General features: G+C 37.3%; 1 protein-coding gene across 2 annotated transcripts in view; it reads right to left on the reverse strand.

Moving 5' to 3' along the window:
• Positions 1-13646, reverse strand: part of KCNT2 (potassium sodium-activated channel subfamily T member 2) — a 368862-nt gene extending 355216 nt beyond the window's left edge. For both annotated transcript variants that reach the window (XM_068538563.1, XM_068538562.1), the window contains exon 1: positions 13331-13646. In XM_068538563.1, the coding sequence (XP_068394664.1) occupies positions 13331-13425 (95 nt within the window). In that variant the 5' untranslated portion in view covers positions 13426-13646. The remainder of the gene's footprint in view (positions 1-13330) is intronic.
• Between the last annotated feature and the right edge of the window lie 4522 nt (positions 13647-18168).

Raw genomic sequence — 18168 nt, forward strand, 5'->3', positions numbered from 1 at the left:
GGAAAAATTAATGAAGATATTATGTGCTCACAGACTGGAAGAATTAATATTGTTCAAATGTCCATACTACCCAAGGTAATCTAGAGATTCAATACAATCCTTATCAAGATTCCAATGGTGTTTTTTCACAGAAATAGAACAAACAACCCTAAAATTTATATGGAATCATAAAAGACCCCAAATAGCCGAAGCAATCTTGAGAAATAAGAACAAAGCTGGAGGCAACATGCTCTCTGATGCCAAACTATATTACAAAGCTATAGTAATCAAAACAGTAAGGTATTAGTATAAAAACAGACACTAGATCAATGGAACAGAATAGGGAACCCAAAAATAAACCCATGCATATATGTTCAATTAGTTTACAACAAAGGAGGCAAGAATATACAATTAGGGCAAGGACAGTCTCTTCAATAAATGGTGTTGGGAAAATTAGGCAGCCACGTTGAAAAGAATGAAACTGGACAATGATATTACACCATGCAAAAAATTAACTCAAAGTGGATTGATTAAAGACTTAAACATAAGACCTGAAACTATGAAACTCCTAGAAGAAACCATAGGCGGTAAGGTCTTGACATAGGCCTTGGTGATCATTTTGAATCTGACACCAAAAGCAAAAGCAACAAAAGCAAAACTAAACAAGTGGGACTACTTCAAACTAAAAAGCTTCTACACAGGAAAGGAAACCATCAACAAACTGAAAAGGCTGCCTACCAAATAGGAGAAAATATTTGCAACTGATAAATCTGATAAGGGGCTGATATCCAAAATATATAAAGAATTCATACAACTCAATAGCAAAAAAGCAAGCAATCTGATTTTTAAAATGGGCAGAAAATCTGAATAGACATTTTTTTCAAAAAGACATACAGATGGCCAAAAGGCCAATGAAAGATGCTCAGCATCATTAATCATCAGGAAAAAGTTAAACAAAACCACAGTGAGTGGGGCGGTGGTGGTGGTGGTGGTGGGATGAATTGGGAGATGGGATTGACATGTATACACTAATATGTATAAAATAGATAACTAATAAGGACCTGTTATATAAAAAATAAAATAAAATAAAATTCAAAAAAAAAAATCAAACCACAGTGAGATATCACTTCACACCTAGTCAGAATGGCTATTATCAAAATAACAACTGTTGGAGAGGTTTTGAAGAAAAGGGAACCCTCGTGCACTTCTGATGGGAATGTAAATTGGTGCAGTCCCATGGAAAACACTATAAATTTCTTCAAAAAATTAAAAATAGAACTATGATATGATCCAGCAATTCCACTTGTGGGTATTTATCTGAAAAAAAGAAAACACTAACTCAAAAGGATATATGCAACCCTATGTTCATAGCAATATTATTCATTATAGCCAAGATATAGAAACAACCTAGGAGTCCCCTGACGGATGAATGAATAAAGAAAGTATATCAAATATATATGTGTGTGTGTGTATATATACATGTATATTTCAGCTAAAAAAAAAAAATGAAATCTTGCCATTTGTTACAAATGGTGTTGGGAAAATTGGGGAGCCACGTTGAAAAGAATGAAAATGGACAACAATATTACACCATGCAAAAAGTTAACTCAAAGTGGATTAAAGACTTAAACATAAGACCTAAAACTATAAAACTCCTAGAAGAAAACATAGGCGGTAAGGTCCTTGACATAGGTCTTGGTGATCATTTTGAATCTGACACCAAAATGGTGTCAGATGGACCTCGAGGGCATTCTGCTAAGTGAAATAAGTCAGACAGAGAAAGACAAATAAAATATGATCTCTCTTCATGTGGAATCTAAATAAATAGTAAGTTTTTTAAAAAAGAAAAAGCTCATAGATACAACGAATAGATTGGTGGTTGCAGAGGCTGGGAGAGTGAGTAGGAGAAATGGGTGAATTGTTTGTTTTAGTTTAAATAAATTGATTTATTTAAAAGAAAAAAACTGCGCCTGCAGTTTGAAGACATAAAAATGTGTTTTCAGGAAAAAAAAAAAATAATGGAGGAGTCAGTTAATGAACATTGAATACTGGGCTGAGCATTTTAAATTTTACATAATAAGCATCAGTGACATGAATATTATGTTAAGAAGATTCTGGGGCTTCCCTGGTGGTGCAGTGGTTGAGAATCTGCCTGCCAATGCAGGGGACACGGGTTCGAGCGCTGGTCTGGGAAGATCCCACATGCCGCGGAGCGGCTGGGCCCGTGAGCCACAATTACTGAGCCTGCGCGTCTGGAGCCTGTGCTCCGCGGCAAGAGGGGCCGCGATGGTGAGAGGCCCGCGCACCGCGATGAGGAGTGGCCCCCGCTTGCCGCAATTAGAGAAAGCCCTCGCACAGAAACGAAGACCCAACACAGCCATAAATAAATAAAAATAAATAAATAAATAAAATTTAAAAAAAAAACAAGAAATTTGCCAAAGAACACATAACTAATAATGGGCAGCACCAGCGTCCAAAGCATTTAAAAAAAAAAAAAAAAAAAGAAGATTCTGATGAAAATGCTTAAGTTGAATGAGACTTGAGCTGGCCATGGAGATTATTGGAGGTGGGGTGCAAAGAACAGGCTTGGAACAATGAAGCATGCTAGCAAGAGCTATATTAATTTAAATAAGAAGGAATGAAATCCTACCAAAAAAGAATAGATGGAGATCAAGAACTAAAAAAGCAAGCTGAAAAAATAATACAAAACTACTGTGAGTTTTGAAATGCAGAATTCTGGAGGATTATAATGATATTGGTGATGGTGGATAAACTGAAAAAATATTCTAGTTTGAGGTTATTTGTATCAATTAATTAGCAACCAGAAGTCTGCTATAAAAACTATGTGCGTAATATATATCTCTATCTATGTATATGAAGATACATAGGGCTATATAAATAACTAAATTCAGGATATTTACAAAGTCTTTATATAATGTTAAATTGTATGATATTTAAGTATTTGTGGGAAAATAAATGAATTAATCTAACCGTTGTGAGGAGGTGAGAACAACTACAATTCAGTCTTGTGTTTTGGTTAGAATCTTGGTAGATTCTCCATGAAGTGAGTCATCCTACCCACTAGTGAGTACATTTATACTTCAGGTTCACAACGAAGAATATAACCCTAAAGTCTTTGCATTCTTAATTATTAATCAAAGCCATCTATATAAAAAAAGTTTTTAAGAAAGATTACATGAAAGACTCAGTAACCTCAGGAGTTTCTCTTTTTTTTTTTTGTCCTAAAATATGTATCTGAAATACGTGTATGTCCTGTAGATCTACTTTAAGTGAATAATTCTTTCTAGTTATATCAGCATCTGACAGTGAGATGTCACAAAAGTCTTATGAAATTTGCTCTTCTTTTATGACAGGAAAGTGGGTGAGGATATTGTACACTAACCAAGATCCACGGGACCAATGTCCTTTCAATCTGAACACCAAGGAAAGCTGTATTTCTCCTGAACTGCTGGTTTATTTCTCATCTTATGTGACCGATCATGTCTTTGCTCTAACTCTGTGGTCCATCTCTGGTAACTACATAGGAACTAATGGAATTCATATTGTGTACCAACTCTACACCTGATTCATTTTTACCCCCTTATTATATTTTTCTCCAGCTGTTTTTTCCTATTTATGCTATTGCACATATTTATGTGAACCACTGCAAATCTTTTTTGGAACAGGTGAAACATACTAATAGGTATACCTAAATGTTAAGGCCTCCATCAAGTAATTTGACATTACCACATTTAGATGTCATAACATCTCTGCAAGAGGATTTTCATGATCACCAGCACAATTATTGAGAAAAATGAATTTCAGGTGGGTACAAATACCTTAGGGAGTAGAAGTATAAGTAGAAAACCCCAAAGTTCTACTGAGAAGCATTAAAAAAACCTAGCCATATCAAAAGAAAGGTAATTGTTGTGAATTGTTGTGACTCCTGGGATATCAATTACCCTTAGCTTGTTTCTACTATCAATAAATAAATATTTAAGTAAACAAAATCTCTGCTTTGTTTGTTTCACTAATCTCCTATTTCAATCCACTTTCTTCAGACTGTCAAAAGAACAATGCTCTATATGGAGAGGGGGAAAAATTCTTTCCTCCAAGAAAATATTACCAACTTCAAAAATGCCATAACTTTCCTCGAGTTACTCATTGTGATGCTGACCTAAAGGGATGCAGATGCTATGTGATTCTTCTACCTTCCAAAGCATTCACATTTGTTTGCGTTTTGTTCTTTCTGTTATTTCATAGCATTAAATCACATCTGTTTAGTTGTAAACATAGGGTGTAGGCGGACATTCATCTGTAGGAAGGGGAGGATACCAGATTCCTCAGAGCTGGTGTGAAGATTCAATGAAATAATACACGGGACATGCTTAGAACAATGTGTGGCGTTCTATACCTTCTTCAGTATCATCACCTATTTTCACTTCATTTTCTGTATTTTCAGGAAAGAGGTGGAATAGCACAGGAACTCTTGTGGAGAGATAGGCAAGAAATAGAAACATCATACAAAAGCTTCCATCTGCAATTTGCCAGTGTCATCATCCCATGGTGTGGTCGTGACTAAAGTCATTGCCATCACTCCTGACTGGAACTTGTGCAGCTTACTAATCACCAGATCCGATTCCTAGGGGATGGAGTGGTATTTCAATTTTTGACAGACCTGACACAGCAGGCTGTCCATTATTAAACCACACATCTGGTCCCTCTTGTTAATAACTGGTTGTTTGCAAAATGTGGACAATCCGCAAGTCTTCCCACAGGGAGTTAAATGAGGTTGAAATGTGTTAATCCACTTTTATCCCTATTCACACAGTGACTTACAAGATGGGTTAAGAGTGCGCCCATAATAATTTATCATTCTGTTTCTGTGCAAGGTCCACTGCAAGACAGCCAAGAACAAGCTGTCCTTTAGTCCTTAGATTCACCGGTTTTTGGCTTTGTGCGCAAAGTCCATTTCTTGCACATACATAGTGTGAAAAGTAGAAATAATACAACCCTGAGTTTAAGAAAGGCGCACACAGAGGGAAATGATTCTCACTCTTTAAAGCCGTGGCGTAATTGCAGTAGTGCTGAGAGGACTAAAGCACAGTCCAAAGAGAGGCCCAGTTAAGAGTCTGAACAGGAAAGGGGTCCAAGAGTTGAGACTTGCTGCCAGGCAACAGTGCCCTACAGACCAGCCAAGCTTGGCAGCCTGGGTTTCTGTTTCTACTTCCCTTCACTGCTTCTATCTGTCAACAAAAGACAAAAATAACTATGATCAATCCAAGACAAAATCGGGGAGAGAAATCTCACTGTCCCCGGTCTCCCTTTTCCATGGATCCTCTTCTCAGAATCCGCAGGAGTATTTCCCCCCTACTCCTTTCAGGTGACTAGGACTTTCCAGCCTCTACCGAATCCCTTTCCCAACTCCAAACCCATCCCCACTTCCCAGCCAAAGAGGACAGGTAAATCTAATACCACTGGAGCACTCAATTAGTTTACACAAATGATTTACATTTCCGAGTATGTGCAGTGGTCCTTCCTTCCCTTGAAATTATACTACATCTCAGATTCTCCTTAAGAGAATCTAGTTCTGGTTATTGAGAAATCAAGGTCAGATATTTTGAATTCACTCTTCTGCTTCCAGATGATCAGATAGGAAGGACCCAATGCCATTCTTACAGTGCTTTCTTGCCTTCACAATGCCTGGGTTTTTATTTATCTTCTGCAAGCACGTATATGGTCACTCTTGCACATGAGAGACATGCAATCAAATATCACAGTGGCTCAGGGCCATGCAATACCCAGACACTGTGACAAATTACGAGGTCAAACATACACGAACAAAGATTTGGGTTGGAGCGATGGTTGGGAATACAAGGTAACCTCAGCTCCTAAGGAACCATAGCCTATGCTCTGTAATACATGAGTGTATAACAAAACAGCAGTGACATAATACAGAATATTAGAAAAGTCATCAATATTAATGATTGTTTTAGGCGAAAGAAAACTAATAATGTGATTTGGCTGGCAAAGTAAAGCTCATGATTGCAAAATGTGGCAAATTTAGTGATCGCTTCGGCAGCACATATACTAAAATGTGGCAAATTTCTTCGTTTCTACGTTAATTAGAATCGAAGTACAATAATCATTATAAATGTGTATTAGGTATAAATATTTAATATGGATTATATTAAATGTTTGACAGATTAACAATGTTCTATATTTTATTGAATTGCAAGGGTAAAATATCTATGCTCAGTCTTTATAATTTGTTCATAAAGTTTGGTCATTTGCTTACAACTTTAAAAACCTTACATACCACCACCATGACCACCAGAAAGAAGTTTCTGGCTCAGCTTATCTTTATCCACTCTACTTGGGCGGTACACTCAGTATGAAAGGGGACTCCAAGTCCCCGCCCACCACCCACTTCACTCACATCCTAGTTTTTACAACTCCACAGAGCCAGTTTGAATTTGTACTGAGGTTGAGATTTTCTCAGTGCTACAGATGCACCTTTTTCTTTTTACTCTGTTCTCCAAGTAGTTTTCTCTTAAATTGCAACTTGATTGCTGTCTGATGACTAAGATACTTGTGAAAAAAAAAAAAAAAAAAAAAGACCTATTAAAAAAAATCCCATATCCAGTCAAAAATTGTCAAAGAGTAAAAGTAATTGTCCTTCTGGATTATTACCTACTGTTTTGATTACTTTTACAGAGAAATTTTAAATTAGCAACTTAAGACTCAGGAAAAGCATTAGTTTAAAGACATCTTGATTGAAGGTATTAAATATAGCTCAGAAAAGGCCACCCTTATTAAATTTCAAACTATAAATATACAAAGCTACTGGTTAAATTTCACTGTAAAAAGTATTTCTGTTTCATTTTCTAAAGGCAACTTAGACAAGCATGGCACATAAGTAAGACAACATTGGCAATACATAAGTACACTAATAAAAACAGATGAACCATCAATGACAAAATGATATATAAACATATAAATGATAAACAAGAGCATGATATTTTTTGCTTTTTTGGGGGGGGGGGCGGGGTATAGTTGTTTTACAATGTTGTGTTAGTTTCTACTGCCCAGCGAAGTGAAGTAGAGTTCCCTGTGTTATACAGCAGGTTCTCATTACTTATCTATTTTATACATATTAGTGCATATATGTATAATCTCCCAATTCATCCCCCTCTCTTTCCCCCCTTGGTGCCCATACGTTTGCTCTCTACATCTGTGTCTCTATTTCTGCCTTGCAAACCGGTTCATCTGTACCATTTTGCTAGATTCCACATATATGGGTTAATATACGATATTTGTTTTTCTCTTTCTGACTTACTTCACTTTGTATGACAGTCTCTAGGTCCACCCACATCTCTACAAGAGCATGATTTGAAAAAGCCAATAGAAGTATCACATTCACTATTAACCTAGCTACGGGTACACGTGATGACTAAAGATATTGTTAATTTTTATTTTGTACCAATAATGAAGACCAAAATAAGCTTTCATTTGTACTACTTCTCTTACTACCTTTCAAATCTATTTTTGCAGAAGTTGAGTTACATTACTAACAGAGAAAGAAAAAAGTATGTTTATTCTGATAAAACAATAAGTTAGCTGAAATCATTTTCTTGGTCATCCATCTGGATTTATGTCTTTCTACCCATCCTCAAGACTAACTTGAAGCTGCAGTGGAGAAGCTGTTTAGTAGAAAGTTTAATCTCCTTAAAATGTCACATACCTCATGTGGAAAATGAAATTGCTACATTCCAACTTCCTTCACCCAAGATTTATTATACATAGAGGTATCTTGAGAAAAGTGTAATACTCACAGAAGAGGTCTTACAAATAAGTAACCATATACAAAAAGTGAATATATAAGAGTGGTTAAATGGAATCAAACTTTAAATTCCAATAAATTTGAAAAGCCATATTTCAATTTTATTAATAAGAGTAGGTAAAAAGAAGAATCATATGTTTTTATATAAAATATGAATGTCTGACTTATTGGTAACTATTGAAAAATAATAATTATTACACTACATTTTTCTCTGCATTTTATATATTTTATATATATATATGTAAAGTCAATTTTTGCACCATTACCTACTTCAGTAGTAGGTAATTTTTTATTGCCTTATTCAAGGAGATTTCTCTTAATATAATAGTGCTAAAAGACAACAAATAGTCTGGGTTTTCTGATAATAAATGCTTAAATCATTTTTATAGATATTGCATATGCATGGTTGGTTCCACTATATAATTAAACAGTAAAAATAACATTTCATTCTTTTTAATAACACTTAAAATATTTTAAAAGTATATTTACTGACCTGAACATAAAAACTTAGAATAAGAACTTTATATTAAATGGCTACTTTTAAAAATAATATATAATTTAATAAGAAAGATAAAATTGGTAACACATAAATGTGCCAGATGCCAATCCAAAACCCATTTTCCCAATTCAATTTGATTATATAAAGTCATATTGCATATTTTCATTGTATGATATCTAAACTTACACATACTCCAAAAGCTATCCAACATTCTCCCCATTTTATAAATACTTCTTAAACTATTAATCGATTGAACTGTACCCTTTGTTCAATTTCTTTTATGTTTTCAATTACTACAATGCATTAGGTGACTTGCTTGCATTACTTTTAAATTCCACCTACAAAATATGAAAGATATACTTAAAATTACTGGAGTTGCAACACCTGACCAAATATCTGAAAACTAGAATAATGTTAATCAAATAAATGGCCTACTCCCATATGACTGCAACTGAGAATTGTCCATTAACAGTAATTTATCCACAGCTGTGATAATTTATCCACATCAAGTGCACTGTGTTCCAAACTTTAAAATTACTGAGTCATGATGAAGGATGAGAAGGGCTTGTCCTAACTGCCTAAAGGCATTTAAAACCTGAAATTTACCAATCTTCATTTTTAATATTTATCTTTAATATTATTTAATTAATTCTTATTAAAGAATAAGAATTAATTAATATTCTTTAAAGAATTCTTTAATATTCTTTAATATTTAATTCTTTAATATTTATCTTTAATATTCAATCTTTAATATTCTCTTAACTGTAAGAGAATATTCTAAATTTTTATTGCTTTATGAATCTTAGCAACATTAAAATAGAAAAAAAAAGTATTTTAACACTACAACAATTTTACATATTACAGAACGGCTCCCATATAAGATCAGTTAAATTCTGTCTCTACTCATATTGGTTTCAATCACAGAGTAACTTTGATGATATTAAGTATTCTAAATATTAAATTCAAAGTATATTAAGATTTTGAGCCATCTCTAATATAGTGATTTTAGCTACTGTATTTTCAAGCCAACACTGAATATCCTATCTACAAATGCTGGATGCTCTTCTTGACAGTCTTAAAACAGAAATTCTGCAAGGATATCATCATAACATAAGCAATACTTTCAACATTCTGGGGGAAAATTCACCTCTAATTATATCTGTGAACACCTCCTGATCAAGCCCTGTTTCATATTCTTTCTTATATTCTTCCCAAAGCCTAACTTAATGAGGCTCTCAGATGTAGCATGTATTCAAACATCAGCTGATTGGATAAATGACCATTAAAGAAATATTATACAAACCATTTACGTTAGATTTTTGTGTTCAGGGTGCCAAAAAAGTAAACACGCATTATATATACAACAGACATCCCTAAGGCATAAGCAGTGTTGTCATTTAGCAACTCTCAAACTTATTCATGGCCTCCCAGAACTAATGTTATTCCTGTGCTAAATTATCTTCACTGCTCTAACTCTTTTCCCTTCCGTGCTACTTAGAACAGGATATCAGAATGCCAATAAGGGAGAGGTAATTACGTAAGGATGCACTGACCTATACGTTACATAGTCATTCCATATATTTCACATAGAATACAGATCTATCACATATACATCATACATATACACACTTATTGCATGTATTTTAAGTGTGTGTCTGTTTCCCTACCAAAAGGTGGTACAACATAAACGTAAGTGAACTATCCAAGGCTAGTTCACAGACAGTCTACGGTGTGGAGTACACACTGCCTGTATCCTGATAGACCCACCAATATTCCCTCTGTAACAATACGCCTTCACACATCAGTGATATGCCTCACTCATTTTCACATGCCAGTTCACCACATCCTACTAAGAATGAATTTAAAATTCTTAAAATGAAGGGCAGGGTAGAAAATGTCTACTTTGCTATCATCTAATTCCCCCGTCATTTCTAGGATGTGACTCTAGATGGGGAAGGTATCCAGCCTGATCCAGATTCCCCCCAGAAGAAGACCTTGAGATAAGGATCGAAGCCTAAATAGCGTATCTGGGAAATGATACAGAAAATACCAGTTAGGGAGAGGGGGAAGGAAGCCAATAAACTCGCAATACCAAGCCAGTTACCACCGTGAGCCAACTAGAGCTGAGTCCCATTGGACACAGTGTAGAGAACACGCTGCAGAATGGTCCCAACCAAGGAACTAGGAGGCTAAGGTATTTGTCTAACAAATCCGTATTTACTCAGTGGCACTTCTGCCTTGCTCTCCAAGAGGCCCTGGTGTGCACCTGAGGCCAGGAGAAAACAAACAAACAAAAAACCTCAGACAGGCAGAGGGTGTTCATAGAAAATATCCAGAAAACATGGGCAGAGCACTAAATGCATCTGTTGTTAGAAACTGTCTACTTACTCCTGTATGAAAGACTGCTTCCTCCTCGACTCTGCAGGAACTGAGTCCACAGTATAACTGAGTAGAATAAGATTGCTATTCAGACTTAATCGCAAAGAGGAATTTGTGACAATACTAAAGACAAAAGAGATGACTTTACTTATTGCATATTAATTTAAGTTTCTGAAGAAAATTTTAAAAGTTGCAAACTTCGAGTCGTAGGTGAAGAAGGGAACTAACATTAAGAGCACCTCACCTATGCTAGATGCTGTAAAATTATTCTCATAAATTCAAATTTAATTAAGTGGAGGGAACTTCGCAGCTTCTTGAGTAATTTCAGTCACAAAGTCATCTTTACACTTGTAAGATACATCACCAACACAAGTATTTAATTTCCCAGAAACTGAGTTTCCTAGTCCTTAAAATAATTACCTACAATTCAGGGACTATGTGAGGACCGACTGAGATAACACATATCATAAGTTAACATATACATGTGTTTATATATATATATATATATATATATGTTACCCACACACATACATATAAGCATATAACATATAGCATAGTTAACATATAGCACTAGCCAAGTACTTAGTACCAACTAAGTGTCAGTTTTACAGAAATATCTTACAGAAATAAGATTACTGAATTTCATAATGGCGGAATGACTTGCCCAAGGCCACTCAGGTAGTGAAGAAGTAAGCATAGGATTGAAACCTGGGTCCCTATTAATCAAAGGCTCTTGTCTTCGAAGATGGACAACTAATAGAACCAAAACTAAGTTTTCACGGAGCCACAAAATTACCTTTGAAGTGGACCCACGTTTGGTTCAGTAACAATACCTCATTTTAACAGTACATATGGCCTAATTTTAAAGTTAAAGTTGGTCTAGCATAAACTTTCAGTATAATACGTATTTTAAAGAAATGTGCAAAACTTTTTTTAACATAGCAACGACTCATTTAGGAAGCAGTCAACTAACCAAAATTCTTAATTCCTGAAATATAACTGCAGCACCCCTAGAAAAATGAAGGCAACCACATGAACAATTAGTATCTTGGATACGATACTAAAAAAACAAACAAACAGTGCTACCACCACCAAGTCCAAAATATGTACTCCACGGGCTCAGCCCAACTCAGACTTTTACAGTGAGGATTTCTACTCTACATGATCATCCTGACCCCCTGAAGTAACAAATACAGATCCAATTACTATGAACACCTCACTGTACTTGATGAGCCATTGAGCTAAGTTAATATAGTTTATCTAAATGTCAATTAGCACTGAAATTTGTTTAAATATTCTTTTCTTCATCTTCAGTCAACCAGAACACCTTACGTTCCAAGCATACTCGTAAATTGGTATTTGTTCTTTAATTTTTTACCAATATATATGTTTTTGCCTAAAAAGAAGAGATTGAACTGAAATATTATCCTCTACAAAACATCCCTAGCCCTTTAAATTACTAACATGAGACCAAAGAAGAAGTCCACAATTGGCACTCAAGATAAAAATCCCCTGTGTGTAGGGTAGGGGTTGGTATTGAGAGCTGAGATGGGAAGGAAAAGAAGGAAGGTATTTCCCAGTGGTTGAACAAGGAGATTCTGAATGGGACCAATAATGGATCTTTTATGCAATTAAAATAGAACATCAATGCCAAACTGAACTTTAAGGAAACATTTCAATTCAGTTGAAAGACTACTTGGTATACACATATTATTTTAAAACAAGGAAATGTGGCATGTGATACCTAAATGACTATTCTGGAAAATACTAAATTCAATGAAACATAAAATGTGCTTTTTAAATAATAAGACATAGCAAGAGGAATTCCAGAAGTTTAACTAGGCAAAACAGTGATGCTATAGATAAAACACATGAGCAATATTTTGCTAATAATAAATATTTTAGTTTTGAGACTTAGTTTTAATTTTGTGGCATATACACTATTTAGGTTAAGTACATTATTTATGAAAAGGTTGGATCATACTATACAAACACCATTATTAATAATAGTCACAGTTACCCGTTCAAAGTGAGTATTTTCCATTGCCAACGCTGCCATTTTCACTAACTACCTGTTACATATTTAAACCAATTGTCTACCTGCGTCTTCAAATGTTTAAAAAGCATAAAATTCCCAGTGGCAGGTGTCTTGACACCTAATCAAGACAAGACTGACACGGAGTAAGTAAACAGGTGGGTGCAGGTGATTTTTTAAGTTTATAATGTGCTTTTTCAATCAACTTGGATGCATTTTCGAATTTGGTTAACAACACCTAAGGAAAAAAAAATGAAAATTGACTGGCACTGATATTGCGTGCCATTTGGATGTAATTGTACCTCTCACGCCAGCCTCATACACACCCTAAGAAAGCACAGATAGACAAAAGAATAAGCACAAATAAATGCAACAAATGCACTGCAGGGATCAGAAAGTGAAAAGGCAAAGAGTTCCTTGCCTACAGCAATTGCTCTAGAGAGTCAAAATGGAGAGACACGTCAAAGAGTCCCTTTTCCTCCCTCCCCCAGCCTCTGGCTCCTTTCCCTCCTCTCCCTCCTTTTCCCCTTGCAGCCTCCCCATCCCTCCCTTTCCCAGCTGTATCTACGGAACCACACTGCAGCACACCACTCACCTGTCGTCGTTCTGCCATCCTTGGTCCCCTAGCAGCAAATCCCGAAACCTGTACCTGGGAGGCAGAGGGGGCACTTCGCTCTCCAAATCAACCATCCTTCCTCAAAGAGTGGGAAAGGTAAAACAACGAATGGAGGCGAGGAGGACGAGAGAAAGAAAATATTGCGGAGTAGAGGGCGAGGACTAACGAAATGCGGGAGATGGGCTGGAGCAGGGGAAGGGGCCTGGGATGGGGGAGGGGGGGTCTGCTCCCAGCCGGAAGCTGAGGCTGAAAGGGGCCGGCTCCTCTCTCCTGAGGGTGTGATGGGGATGATGCAAACCCAGCCCAAGAGCAAAAGTCTGGCTCTGACAAGAACCAACGCTGCCAAGGAACCGCCCCCAGGATCGGCGCCGCCTCTGGTCCCCAGGACTCGGGGGAGGCGGGAATGCAAAAGTTACTTCGCCCGAAAGAAAAAAGAGAAAAAACGCGCGGTGCCTAGAAAGAGGGGAGAGGGGTGGGCGTGCGCTCGGCGTTAGGGTGAAGCACTTTCCCGCACGGCGGGCGGCGAGAGGCTCCTCCGAGGACAGCTCCGGGCAGCAGGTCCCCTCGGGCGGACGCCCCGCAAGGCCGCGCAGGCGCCGGGGGTCCCGGGGTTGGAGTCCCCGCGCGGCGGACGGGCTCTCCCCGTGGGCGGGGCCGCCGCGGAGGCCCCGCCAATGAGACGCCCCTCGTTAGCATAACGGTGACGGCCGTGCCTGGGGAAGACCAATGGGGGCGAGCCTAATTAGCGGGTTCCAGGGCTCCAACCCCCTCTCCGGAGGAGGGGGACGCGCGCGTGGAGTGTCCCCAGGTCCCCCAGCTCCTTCTCCTTGGCCGTCTCCAGCCAGGTAGGCGGGGTAGAAATGGCACGTTCCGGGAGAGGGAATCCCCGCTCCCAGCCCCAGGAAAGTCCTAGTCTTTTTTCTCACTGGCTGAAAGCAAGGGAGGTGTTTCCCTGATCCTGGAAAAGAATGAAGGGCCACTTTAGGCCGCTGCAGAGAAACGATTAATGCATGGAGGATGACATACTAGGAAATGAGGGCTGCTGCCACCCGTGGTGCTGTGGGCTTCCAAGTGGCCTGCACCTTGCTAGGTGTGCTCCTGTCAGTGGCCCACGCGGTCAGAGGAAGGGTGAACCCGAGGGTCCACAGCCTCTTTTTCAGTGTGGACCGCGGCTTATGGGAACCTGCTGTGTATAAAAGCCCTAGTCCTATTTGCCTATACTGTTTTTCCACCAAGAACCGATTCCATCAGGGTACGTACAGACACCAAATATTTCCCCTCTGAGAGACTCGGGCCTGAGGATACAAGACTGTATCACGGCCCGTGCCCTCAGGAATCTCATCGTTTGCTTGCAGGAACAAGCTTATAAATGAAGTGATACAATATGAGACACAGTAATCAAGCAACATATAAAGAGTTTTGGAAATACCTGTGAGATAACACACTTTTTCATGCAGGGAAGGGTCAAGACATAGAAAGTGAACTAAGTCTTCTATGCTAGTTTGCAACTTACTCAAGGGAAGGGAAGAAAGCAATGGAGTGAGGAAAGAGAAGCCCGTGAGTAGAGGCAAAGGGATATTTTTACAGAACGTTATTAATTCAAGAAGAAATCAGCGAAAAGGTAATAGCAGATAAAATAGAACGAGTACCTACCTAAATCTGAAGAAAAAGTGGAAATAGATGTCTCTTGTCGTCCAGATCCAACCCATTCTTCCAGACCCATCTCAAATGACGTCTCCTCTATTAGATTTCCTGATGCGTCCAGCTGGTTAAAATGCCTTCTTCCTTTGAACCCTTCATACCCTCTGTGAGTATTTTGCTTGTAGTGCTTATTATATTATGGCCTGCTGTACATTTTTCTACATCTTATCCCCCTTCCTGTGGCTTATCTGTCTAGCACACTGCATTCAAAATGAGTAAAATCTTAACAATGTTCAGATGCATTGAAAGCTTTTAAAGATAGTAAATTAATCTTTTTTCACATTTGCTTTGGCTCCAAAGTTGTGTATTTATTTATGTTTTTTTGCATGAACTTTTGTCATCCCTTTGCCAAATGAGAAAGTTATATCACTGCATTGTTAGTTGGAGGGAGATGGGGCGGGAAGAGAGAGAGAGAATATCTGTTTTATACTTTGGACCTTATCATCTGCTATTAAGATAGCTCTGTGAAGTTTACTTTTTTTTTTTAACGTTCCAGGCTAATATTTAGATTTGTATTTGTATTATTATAGTCTGCCTTTATATATTTGGCAGAAATCTGAAATATTTATGTATCAGTAACAGACTCAGAAGCAAGACACTAAAAACAGGAAAAAAATAGCTGTGGAGTGTTAGACTTCTGCAGTGCTAGAGATTAGAGAGTAAAGCAAAAGCATTTGACTTAAAAGAAAGCTGTGCTATGCAGCTGCTTCCCACTAGCTATTTTACATTCGGTAGTGTATATATGTCGATGCTACTCACACTTTGCCCCAGCCTCCCCCTCCCCTTGTCCTCAAGTCCATTTTCTACGTCTACCTCTTTATTCCTGTCCTGCCCCTAGGTTCATCAGTACCATTTTTTTTTTTTTTTTTTAAGATTCCATATATATGTGTTAGCATACGGTATTTGTTTTTCTCTTTCTGACTTACTTCACTCTGTATGACAGACTCTAGGTCCGTCCACCTCACTACAAATAACTCAGTTTCATTTCTTTTTATGGCTGAGTAATATTCCATTGTATAGATGTGCCACATCTTCTTTATCCATTCATCTGTCGATGGACACTTAGGTTGCTTCCATGTCCTGGCTATTGTAAACAGTGCTGCAATGAATATTAGGGTACATGACTCTTTTTGAATTAGGGTTTTCTCAGGGTATATGCCACTAGTGCAGTATTGTGAAGCAGTTATACTCCAATAAAGATATATTTGTTTAAAAAAAAGAAAAGGAAGCTGTGCACCTTATTTTGGTGTCACCTTTGTGGCAGTCTTAATTATTTGGCTTCCAAGTGCCCAGAAAACATTTTAAGAGGGAGCAAGTACCTCAGAAAGAGAGAAAAAAAAAATAGAATAAGTAAAAGCTTGCTCAACTAGTAGTGTCATAGCCCAGCTGTTAAGGATACAAAGGGTACAAAGGAGCCTACTGTGTCAAAGCAGGTGGAGACCACTATGTGCCTTAAAATTGTCACAATGAAGAATCTTATCTTTCTAAGTTTAAGAAAATTAAAAGAATAATGCAATCTAACAAATACTATCCTGACGTTCTTAAAATATAGCAATATTTGGACATCGAAACTTAAATTTATAATTGGAAGATCCTTTGCTCTCCATTCTATTTTTTTGTCAGTTTTCTGAAGGCAGACTTTTCATTTTTTTGTCATTAATTTTGACTTTTAGCTCTCCCACCTGTCTTTCTATACTTTTTCCTCTTTTTTGTCATGTCGTGTCATGTCATTTCCTGCTGTTAAAATATATTTTCCTCTTTCACTCTTTTTATCTTGGTTTCCTTTTTTCATTGTGCTCTTTTAATGTCCTATTTCATAGACTCTTTTTCTCTGTGTGTGTGTGTGAAAGCTTTCATCCTACTATAACATGAGATTAGATTTTTAGAAACATTTTTAAACTTGGTTCTGTACATTACAATTTTGCACCTTACTCACTGGTGTTCTTAAGCACCCTAACCAACATCTAGTGTAGATTAGAGCAATAGACCAATTTGGTCCCATACTACTAAGAGAGTACTCACCAAAAATCTTCTGAATTACAATGGTGATGGAGTAGAGCATGTTAAGAATGAGAATTAGGGAGACGATTCATTCCCTAGTTTAAGAATTTTTCTTTCCAGAAAACACATTTGAGAATATCTTCTAATTAATTTCTTCCTTTTCTTTAAAAGAAAAAAAATTGTTTTTTTAAATCTTTGATTTCCAGTACACTGATTGATTATATTAATATTTAAATATAAAAAGAAATGAGAGTCATTCCCATGAGTGAAGAATGATTTTACTTACAAAAAAAAATTTCTTGATAATTATCTTGTGAATAATGAACATAGTTGCGAGTATAGAATATGATGGGGTTTTCTTACCCAAAAAACATGTGCATATTACCTGTGTTATTTTTATGACAACATTTTCAAACTGTCAATGATTATGCCTACCTAGACCTGTAAAAGCTATTTGAAAATAAATTTTAAATAGAAAAAAATAACTTTCTATGTGTTAGACTACCTACTTCATAGATGCTTCATCTGTGTCGGCAGAAAAAGACAGGATAATCCACATCTATTCAGCATCATTAAGCTACATAGCAACATCTCAGTGTAATGGAGAGAGATGTGTTCAATTAATTTTTTTAAACAAAGACTCATGGAGTAGTTACTATGAATTGAACCTCTCATAGTCTTAATGGGGGAGAGGAAGACCATCCAATAGTTACACTAGAATGTGGCAGGTCACACTAATTTGCACTGGCAGGCATGTTGCTGAGGAGCACAGAGAGACATATTCTGGTTTTGGAAAATCAGGGAAGGCTTTCTGGAGGAACTCACATCTATACTGAAGAATGAAAAAAGTGAGTGAGTAAGAGAAGCATCAGCAAGTATACAGGTACAGATAATGGATATAAGAAAGCAATGGTAATTTGAGCTCAGGGTCTGTATTTAGATGGGGAGGGGGCAGAGAGGAGGGAGAAAAATTGGCAGGAAGATTAGCAGCCAGGAGCTGCCTTCATTTATCATCTGGAGAGGCCAGGCAGGCCATGCCAACAAGTTTGGGTTTCAACTTGTAGACAATGATGAATCTCTTGAGGATTTTTAAGTAAGTAAGTGACAAAGTCCAG

Source organism: Eschrichtius robustus, chromosome 3 (assembly GCF_028021215.1).
Source record: "Eschrichtius robustus isolate mEscRob2 chromosome 3, mEscRob2.pri, whole genome shotgun sequence".
In the NCBI taxonomy this organism is placed as follows: domain Eukaryota; kingdom Metazoa; phylum Chordata; class Mammalia; order Artiodactyla; family Eschrichtiidae; genus Eschrichtius; species Eschrichtius robustus.